At 34.9% G+C, this 10,892-nt stretch overlaps 1 protein-coding gene across 1 annotated transcript; it reads right to left on the reverse strand.

Moving 5' to 3' along the window:
- Positions 1-2,300: 2,300 nt before the first annotated feature.
- Positions 2,301-5,985, reverse strand: LOC132722809 (tubulin beta chain-like). Its single transcript, XM_060707381.1, has 3 exons — positions 5,826-5,985; positions 3,697-4,161; positions 2,301-3,414 (listed from the first exon to the last, which is right to left on the reverse strand). Exons 1-3 carry the CDS (start codon positions 5,880-5,882, stop codon positions 2,605-2,607), a joined length of 1,332 nt encoding a protein of 443 aa, XP_060563364.1. The 5' UTR covers positions 5,883-5,985; the 3' UTR covers positions 2,301-2,604.
- Positions 5,986-10,892: the final 4,907 nt, after the last annotated feature.

The raw sequence follows: 10,892 nt of genomic DNA on the forward strand, positions 1-10,892 counted from the left end.
ATACCATATTTGGTGTTATGGGAATGAAATGGGGAGTTACTCCAGTCAATATTTTAATTGGTGTGTACTAACTTTTACTTTGGTTACATTTCAGCATGATACTCGTTTTGTTTTGAATTTTTTTTGTTGCTTTATTTACAATTTCTATGTATGATTAAGTAAATGTTTGCAAATTAAATTTAAATGCAAACATTAAGTGATCATTATTTGAGAAGTTATGAAAAAATGTATGGTTGCAGATTGATGGCACTTGTTTACAAATGAATTATCAAGACATGTATATACTTGCTGGTATATTATTAGTACAAATAAATTTTTTGCATGTTCAAATGTAATTGTCATTTGTTGTTCATCTATCAACTCAATGCCTCTGCACCCCTTGTGACTGAAAGTTTGCCTTTAAAGGTTGAGGCATCGAAATTGCAGCCAGTTTTTTTTATCCCTGCGTTTTTGTAAGAGGCGACTTAAAGGGGTTGAATAATTGGAGTCTGTTCCTCTCTAAGCTTCTAAAAGTGAAGAGGTTTTAACCCCCAAGTGTTGCTTTAAGTTTGTAACTCTCGAGGTTAGCCAAACCACCTTTCCTATCTAGGCACCATATGACCTAAATTGTGTTAGTGCGCCGTGAAACCATACCAAACAATACTGCTAGTAAGTGGTGAATTAGAAAGAATATTAACAAGTTTTATAAGATTATTGTTTTTTGGCATGTTCGATGCTTATCACGTGATATTATTTGAGCCGCGTCATGACAAAACCAACATTGGGCGTTGCGACCAGCATGGTTCCAGACCAGTCTGCGCATCTGCACAGTCTGATCAGGATCCATGCTGTTCGCTATCAGTTCCTCTACTTGTAATAGAGTTGTAAGCGAACAGCATGGATCCTGATCAGACTACGCGGATGCGCAGGCTGGTCTGGATCCATTCTGGTCGCAAACCCATTATGTTGGTTTTGTCATGACGCGGCTCATTGAAGTAGCAAAATGTAAACGAAGTAGTATTTTAACTCCCATTCCCATTCATACTAAATCACTTTATTTGCAGTCATTTCAAAAAAGCTGCAGAAGAAAAAAGATGGAACCTAGCATAGAGTTCCTCTTTCACTAAAGCTGACAAGTATGTGTGTGGTTATGGTTATTTACCCTCGCCCATTTAAATGTGATTATCATTTATTTGAAATTGCCACCGGATATACATTTGGGCGTTTTTTTTTATCTGATTTCGAAAAAAGCCGAGCTATTGTGATCACTGCATTGTCGTGCAAAGAATTTAATGAAGCCAATTATTCAAATATTTTAGAACGTATCAACATAAAATTGGAGGACTTGCTATCATGTGAGCATACATTTGTAAGACAAGGGGTATTATTCTCTAAGTTGTGTCCCTTTTTAACCCGAGTTAACTAAAGATTACAAAATTTGACTGAGTGCCATATGGAGATTATGCATGCCATCTTCATATGTCTGTTTGTCAGTCCAAAGAAATCTGGATCTTCACACAACTCAAAAGGTAAAGCAGCTAGGTTAATGATACTTGTTATGTGGACAACACTGTGCATGCCATTTTATGTGAGACAATTCTTTTATCTTATCAATATATATATAGGTTGAATATAATAAATCAGACGGCATCATACGGGCGGGGCACTGCTACAATTATCTGTGACAAGCTCTTGTTTTTGTTAAGAGTAGTGAGGGACTGACTCGTGATCCTTGTATTTAAGACATCTTTACGACTAGACCATATCACCTTCTCTCTGTAAGCTTACATTTACATGTTCTGTGTGACTTTAAAGCCAAACCCATTATTTAGCTTCATTAACTTTGTCACTGGTCTTCATTTTTGTAAATATATTTGACCGTCTGTGATATAAAAACATACCGCTTGACATGATCATTTAGTTAAAGAAATAGCCATTGATTTTATTTCGTTGGTTACATTATGTCCCGTCTCTTTGATGCAACGTTGTTGTAGTGATGATTGATTAAGGGGCATATGTGGCCCAACTGGTTAAGTCACGAACATGTTGCGGACGGAGAAACGGAGGCCAAGGTATAAGACTTAAAACCATATGCCTCAAACCGCTGTGGTTCAAACCTTCACAGGTACTTTAAAAAATTTAATGCAAGGAAGCTATCCAGCTAGCTTTCGAAAGGTCAGTTCTTTACTCAGGTGACGGTTCGTGTCACTGAGTGGCACCTGAGATCTTCCTTAACCAGTAAAGCAGGAAAGTCGCCATATCACATTAATAGTGTTTGTGCGACGTAAATCCCAACCGAAATAAATAAACAAATAAATAAATGAATGTAATATTTTAATGTTTACTTCTTTATGATAATACCGGTAGCTTAAACAGGTCATCATTTGAAAAGCAAAATAAATGTAATAATGTATAAATATTTGCTGAAAAATGTAATTTTTCCGTGCAATAACAGTTATTTCTTAAATACACTTTAATTGTTAATTGTTTTATTATGTAATTGAATTTGTCGAATAATTTGTCTTCTTAAAGTAAATTATACAGCTGACGTAATGATTTCGCTATGCGTAGTGACAAATATGGCAGATGTATTTAGAAATTGTCTTTTTTTATTATTGAAAGTGTTTAAGCCTCTTCTTCTTCCTCATCGAATTCTCCCTCCTCCTCGGCGGTGGCGTCCTGGTACTGTTGGTATTCAGAGACCAAATCGTTCATGTTTGATTCGGCTTCAGTGAATTCCATCTCGTCCATACCCTCACCAGTGTACCAATGCAAGAAAGCCTTACGACGGAACATAGCGGTGAACTGTTCAGAGATACGCTTGAAGAGTTCCTGGATGGCTGTGCTGTTTCCGACAAAGGTGGCTGACATCTTAAGACCACGTGGTGGGATGTCGCAGACAGCTGTCTTGACGTTGTTTGGGATCCATTCAACGAAGTAGCTGCTGTTCTTGTTCTGGACGTTCAACATCTGTTCGTCGACCTCCTTCATGGACATTCGTCCACGGAACATAGCGGCGACCGTAAGGTATCTGCCGTGACGTGGGTCGCAGGCAGCCATCATGTTCTTGGCATCGAACATCTGTTGGGTGAGCTCAGGGACGGTAAGAGCTCTGTATTGCTGGCTACCACGTGAGGTAAGTGGAGCGAATCCGGGCATGAAGAAGTGGAGACGTGGGAAGGGGACCATGTTGACGGCCAATTTACGGAGATCGGCGTTCAACTGACCTGGGAATCTGAGGCAAGTTGTGACTCCAGACATGGTCGCAGAGACGAGATGGTTCAAGTCACCGTATGTTGGGGTGGTGAGTTTCAAGGTTCTGAAGCAGATATCGTACAAGGCCTCGTTGTCAATGCAGTAAGTCTCGTCGGTGTTCTCAACGAGCTGATGGACTGAGAGTGTGGCGTTGTATGGCTCAACAACGGTGTCAGATACCTGAAATATCAAAATTGAAATTTTAGTGATAGATAATGGCCTTTAATAGATGTAACAAACGAAAAGTAATATTATGTGACAAAATATTGTTGACATATATAATTATATATACATTTTTGTATTCTTGCAAGAGACGCATATAAGAATATTTGGATTTTAATAAAATGAATTTTTAAATGACATGTTTTTTTTCAGTCTAGTTACGTTCGCCCTCCAAGTGGACGAAAAAGAACGGGGAATATGTTTATCGTTACAATAAGTTGAATATAATAGTTAAATTACCTTTGGTGATGGTACGACGGAGAAGGTGTTCATGATTCTGTCGGGGTATTCTTCACGGATCTTGCTGATGAGGAGTGTTCCCATACCAGACCCGGTACCACCACCAAGGGAGTGTGTAAGTTGGAATCCCTGAAGGCAGTCGCAGCTCTCAGCCTCTTTCCTGACTACGTCAAGGACGGAGTCGACGAGTTCAGCTCCCTCTGTGTAGTGACCCTTGGCCCAGTTGTTACCGGCTCCGCTCTGTCCGAACACAAAGTTGTCTGGTCGGAAGATCTGTCCGAATGGGCCAGATCGGACGGAGTCCATGGTACCTGGCTCAAGATCGACAAGGATTGCACGTGGTACATATTTGCCACCGGTGGCTTCATTGTAGTAAACGTTGATTCTCTCGAGTTGGAGGTCAGAGTCTCCGTGGTAGGTACCAGTGGGGTCAATACCGTGCTCGTCGGAGATGACTTCCCAGAACTGGAAAAACAAAGAAAGCTAATTTAGAACAGAATTTATGCAGTATTGTGACTTGAACCCGACACGGTCACGATTTGTTCTGTTATTGATCATAGTCTCTTAATAATATCTTTCAGCAAAATCAGAATTGTTTAAAGCAGCAGGAGATAAATAATAAAATAGTATTGTTCTCATAGCTAAGGTATTTCAGTTGACCCTAGGTTGTTCATGTGTTAACTCTATTTCAACGATAATGTATTATATCAACCAAATGTATAAATATATTAGTTACTTAAAACATTGCCAACTGTTTTTCATAATCTTCTATTGTTAAAACGTTTCATTTTTTTTTTCTCTTTCTATTTTAAGATATCTCACAGCTCGCTGTGGGTATTTAATTTATTCCAACATTGTGTACAAGCGGAAAAAGACAATAGTCGATAATTTCGCGTTCTGATAATTGTTAATCAAACGTTAAAGTCATGTAACTTTATACTACCTATCACTACCAATATATCATACTTGTTGGCGTAAAATCAAAAAGAAAATAAAGTAAGGTGAAACAAATGACAGTTTAACAATTATTTGATAAGCTTTATTTCAAAATCAATCAATTTCATAAAAGAAATTCAAACGTTGACAAAACGGCAACGGTAGTATTACGGAGACACTTAAAATAGATTTGTTCTAAATTACAAAATAATGACAGTGGATGAAATTTTTGCGACAGTAATATTGACTAGATCAAAGTTTGCCCATTTTTTAAATTGAACAATAGAGTTAAGTAAATGTTTAATAGATTGAATCAAGAGCGCTCCAGGTATTTTTTGAATACAATTACAATACTTTTGATCAGAAGATAACAGAACAGAAAATTTATTCATCCTTAAGCATATACAACCAATAATACATTTGTGACAACAATGGCATAGTTATATTAGCATAATTATATGCAATTTACACAATCTAAGAGAGTGTAACAAAAGTTAAATGTCACTTTTTTTTATCATGGCAAACGATTTTAAAAATATCTTAAACTTTATATCAAGTTAACAGTTATTGTCTGGTGCATCATTTTCACAAAATTGAAATGAGAAGAAAAAAGTTTTTATCTCATAAGAAATGTCCCCTGCTAGTTTAAAATTGACCTGTAACGTTTACATAAAAAGACCACATTTTTTTTCTTACAAAAAAACTTAGATAATTCGTAACACGACCGTTTAATGACACATTTTGTTGTTTTTTTCTATCTTTTTATTTCATTTATCAAATTAAAGTTAAAAAAATTAGATATTTTCCTCAATGATTTAAAAAAAATCTCTTCAATCTATGATTGTAATTTAGAAAGGAGGGTCTATATACATGTGTACAAGGTGTTCCATTCCAGTCCTTTGATAATTACAGTTATAGGAGTAAATGTACTTTTAAGTCTTTTTTAACTAGCCAATACAATTTACCACAAATTAGACAGGTTCTTATAAGGTGTGTGCATTTTTGTATAACAAATTTTGATATTAATTAAACATGCGTAATATTTTACCATCGATACATTTTTCGTTTTTGATAATTGTAAAGAATTGTTATTTAAAACAGATCACAATTTAAAAATAATTGAGAACAAAAAAAAAAAAAAAAAAAAAAAAAAAAAAATAAAAGAAAAATAAAAGAAAAAAAAGAAGACATACCTTGGCACCAATCTGGTTACCGCACTGACCAGCCTGTATGTGGACAATTTCACGCATGTTGAGAGGTTTGGTGGAATGACTTGAAACACTGAAGTGGAGACACCTTCTCTTTGAAGAGTTTTATAGTCGACTGAATAAACTATCTTGTGCAGGCGTGTTAAGTTTGGAAACGTTGTCATGTAACAAAATCTTCTCTTGACAACAAACCCAAAATGTTTTTGTTGGTCGCACGGATTTGCCGAAAACAAAAGCGATATTTAGTGGTCGTTATTCGCGTTACGCGCGAAAGCGGCTATTCAAAATCACTTGCGAAAAATACGCCCATTGTTCAATTAAAGTAGAAAGATTGTTAACTGTGATTAAAAGGTGATTTTAATAATCCGTTTAAAAAGTGTAAGGATTGTCTTAATGACATTGTATGTGTCTGTACATTATTTTAACTTGTCCCTTTTTTATTTTGTGACTTCACTGTACAATTACAATGATATACATAAAATAAGCTTCAATATAACGAATAAAAATAGTTATTTATAATAAAAAATAAAAAAATTTAATAGTCAAAGGATACAAACTTGTAAAATCAAAAAAAAAAAAAAAAAAAAAAAAAAAATAATATAAATATATATATATATAAATATATATATATATATATATATATATATATATATATATATATATATAATCAGGACAAGCCAAGTTGAAGCACTATGGAGATCATAATATAGTTTTAAATTTTAAGTATACATATTTATGTATGTAGTTAAAAGGAAAAAAATAAAATATTTAAGAAGAAATATCGGAAGTATAGTGTACCAAAATTATTAAGTTAAAAATGGTAAATACACGGAATATATACAAAAAATTATCACAACTCCGACACCTTAAATGTTAGCGTTACACTATAGGCGCGTCAATGAAAGAATTATTCTTTTTCACTTTAAACAGTCTTTAATTTGGATATGTGATAAAAAGAATATAATTTTCGTGTAGATTTATTACTGAATTTATTGAACTCGTTGAATAAAATCATATTGAATATATATATGGTGAGTATAAACATGTTAAATTTATACATGTTCAATGTTTACATGTTTACATGTTAAATTTATACATGTTAAATTTATACATGTTGAATTTATACATGTCAAATTTATACATGTTGAAATTATGCATGTTAAATAATGCATGTTGAATTTATACATTTTGAATTTATACATGTTAAATTTATACATATTGAATTTATAGATGTTTAATAAATACATATTGAACATACACTTGTTGAATATATACGTGTCTATAAAAATTGGTACGAGAATGATAAAAGGAATCATTGATTAAAAGTCTCATTGTTATACTAAGCGGTGGCCATATTGTGTCTTGAAATAACAAACCGAAATAATGTATATTATAGTACATAAAAAGGCTCTTATTTAACCTGCTGATTTTGTTGTAAATATTTTGCTCTGCTTTGAATTTAAATCAGTCCGGTCTTTGAATGTAATCCTTTCCTGCAAAAAAATCTAACATCGGCCAGTATCGCAATAAATCGGTCATTTCACGAACGTTATTTTTTCACAATCTCTGGTATTCAATTATTCTTAGCCGTTTAAAACCGAAATTTAGAATCTAGTACATGTTGATAAAAGATTTGTGATTGTAAATAATATAATTCCTAAGATTTTGAAAAGATAACGTTTCGGAAATAACCGATTTGCTACGATATTGGGCGATGTTAGAATTTTTTGGCGGGAAGTCATTACAGTAAGACTACCTTAAGTGATTTTATTATCAAAATACAAATACATGTATTCAGGTACTAACAGATTAGAGTCTAGTCTGACTGCATAGATGAGTAGACCGACCTGTCCCTAAACTGACCTCAAAGGTCAAGAATTTATGTTCAGACAGGATTAACTATAACATACTGTCATAATTGGCAGAATTTTAAACTATGAGATCATGCCAAATTTAGATAATATAATCTGAAAGGCCATTAGATTAAGATTATATGAAAAAAATGTTCAAAGACATTAAAAGTACAGCTGTATTAGATTAGGATTATACGAAAAAAATGTTTAAAGACATTTAAAGCTATAAATTAAAAGTACAGCTTTATTATGATTAACTTTGGTTTAAGTTATTAGGACATACATGTATTACGAAACATTCCCAATTTAAGCGTGATAAGACAAACTATTTAGAGTTAAAACATGAGAAACATTCCTTAATATGATTTAAAGTTTATGAAACATTTTGATAGGATTAAAAGTTCTATAATCAGTTTAAACTATTAACCTCACTGGCATTATTGTAATTTGCACTGTAAGAAAGTGGTTAAGTACGAACAGCCGTTTTAAGACTGAAAAAAAAATCTGTTATGTCCTCACCTAATTAAAACAGAAATATACGACAGAGTCTAAAACACGTACATAAAAGCTAAAGTAATACAGTTTGTATGATTGAGACTAAACTAAATAAGTCATTTCGGAGCTTAAAATATGCATATGTTTTAAATATTTCAAAAAATCAAATGTAAAATTCGTTAATATGCTCAATGTCATAATCCTTATGATTCTAATTCCATGTTTCCTAGGATGCGATATGCAAATAAACCAATTTTAGTTCGGCCGAGTATCTTTTTAAGATACTTATTGTTTATTTTTGTATATATGATTTAAACTTTTATTTACACTTTCTACATCAAAATCATTAAAATAAACACTAGATTCACCTATTCAAGACTGTGGCTAAAATAAATCAGTCATACATGTCTGAGGCTAAAATAGATCAGTCACATATGTTTGAGTCTAGATAAATCAGTCATTTTTGTATGATGCTAAAATAAATCAGTCATATATGTCTGAGGCTAAAATAAATCAGTCATTTATGTCATAGGCTAAAATAAAGCAGTCCTTTATGTCTGGGGCTAAAATAAATTAGTCATATATGTCAGAGGCTAAAATGAAGCAATTCTTTATGTCTAAGGCTAAAACACACCAGTCTTGTATGTCTGAGACTAAAATAAACCAGCCATTGATGTCTGAGGCTAAAATAAATCTGTAATGTATGTCTGAGGCTAAAATAAATCAGTCATTTATGTCTGAGGCTAAAATAAACCAGTCATGTATGTCTGAGGCTAAAGTAAACCAGTCATATATGTCTGAGGCTAAAATAAACCAGTCATTGATGTCTGAGGCTAAAATAAACCAGTCATTGAACTCTTTAGCTAAAATAAAACCGCCATATATATCCGAGACAGAAATAAATCATACATTTTTATCTGAGGCTGAAATAAATAAATCCTGTAAACTTTTGGTTTAAATAAACCAGTCATTGATTTCTAAGGCTAAAGAAATCAGTCATATATGTCTGAGGCTTGAACAAATATATGTCTTAGGTTGAAATAAATCAGTCGTCTTTGCCCAAGACTAAGATATACGAGTTATTTATGCCTGATTCTAAAATATTAGAAAGTTATAATGCACGAGGCAAAAATACAGGTCAGTAACCAGTAATCCAAACCATTAGTATAATATATACCTCGGTTTTGATTCAGTTTAATGAATCAATTATTAGATAATGTGTTATATAACATTTTAACTTTATAATTACATACTGTTCAAAACTGCATTATATATTCGTCATACAGTTGTGTATTGCCGATGAATATTGTACATGTTGATGACATTTAAAATATTGATAAAGCATACCAATCAGTTATGCTCGAAGCTTACAAACAAGTTCAATCATCACAAATTGTACTTATTTTTTTTAAATGATCCGGGCTTTGCCGGGGCTCTACCGGGATCAACCGTAGCTCTACCTTTATCCTCCGGGGCTCTGCCTGTAGTTACCGGGGCTCTGCCGGCATATACCGGGGCTCTACCGTAACTCTACTGTAGCTCTACCGGCTATATTATACCCCGGATCATCCCCGGTTTGTGCCGGCAGAGCTACGGTGCTTTCCCGGTATCATCCGGTCGTTCCCGGCAGAGCTAAGGATGATGCCGGCAAAGCTATACCTTCCCGGATCATCCCGGACCACCCCGGTGATATTAAATATTTTATTCCATCCGGGGTCGAATGCCGGATGTTCCCGGATCATCCCGGATCATCCCGGATCATCCAGGACGTTGCCGGCAGAGTTACGGATGTACCCCGGTTGTTCCCGGTCGTACCCCGGTCGTTCCCGGATCACCCCGGACGTCTACCGGGGCTCTGCCGGGGCTCTGCCGGGATGTAAGTGAGACTGTAGCTTTAAAAGCCTTCCCATTTCCCTTCTATCCAGTATGGCATAAGGATTTTTCAGAAAATCATCATGAATTACTATTCTGGAACAATAGATATTATATTAAATAAAAATTATGTATCAAAGTTATCATTTTCGGGCGTTTTCAATCCACCGGGGTTCTACCGGGACTCTGCCTGGATCGTCCTGGGCTCTGCCGGGGCTCTGCCTGGATCGACCGGGGCTCTGCCTGGGTCAACCGGGGCTCTCCCGGCGTCATCCGGGAACGACCGGGGAAGCACCGGCATGAACCGTAGCTTCACCTGGGCTCTGCCTGGATGATCCGGAGCGCATCCTGGGTGGTTAGTAAGGAACTACCGTAGTGCTGCCGGGGTAAGTGTGACCGCAACAATAATTTCATCCCAGATCGTCCCGGATCATCCCGGTAACTTACCGGGATGTTCCTGGGCTCTGCCGGGAGTAAGTGAGACCGAGGCTTAAGATGAACTAAGATATTATGACCGGAGATAGACGTCAAATCTGTTATTTACTAATAAACCGTATTCCGTTTATTGCTAAAATAACCAATAGGCTACTTTGAATTAAATATCTTGCATAAAATTTATTTTTCAGGAGAAATTGCTATGTTATATACATGTACATACATTGGCATAGTATATACCGGTATATAGTAATTTTTTGTTAGAGGATAATATTACGAGATATATAAAATGTCATTACTGACTAGATAAATGGGACACATATTTGCGCCCATTCATTTGATGATTGTGCCATAATGATGCTAGTAGGCTCTCAGTGGTATAAGTTATGTGTAATAA

Source organism: Ruditapes philippinarum, unplaced genomic scaffold, assembly GCF_026571515.1.
Source record: "Ruditapes philippinarum isolate M1 unplaced genomic scaffold, ASM2657151v2 ctg738_1_1_1_1, whole genome shotgun sequence".
NCBI classification, from domain to species: Eukaryota; Metazoa; Mollusca; class Bivalvia; order Venerida; family Veneridae; genus Ruditapes; species Ruditapes philippinarum.

What these genes read in the sequence shown, in the direction of transcription:
- LOC132722809 (XM_060707381.1), bottom strand. Translation starts at nt 5,882, where the DNA reads ATGCGTGAAATTGTCCACATACAGGCTGGTCAGTGCGGTAACCAGATT. An exon ending in GTAACCAGATTGGTGCCAAG is followed by an intron (nt 4,162 to 5,825) that starts GTATGTCTTCTT and finishes TTGTTTTTCCAG; the next exon opens with TTCTGGGAAGTCATCTCCGA. An exon ending in CCGTCGTACCATCACCAAAG is followed by an intron (nt 3,415 to 3,696) that starts GTAATTTAACTA and finishes TTGATATTTCAG; the next exon opens with GTATCTGACACCGTTGTTGA.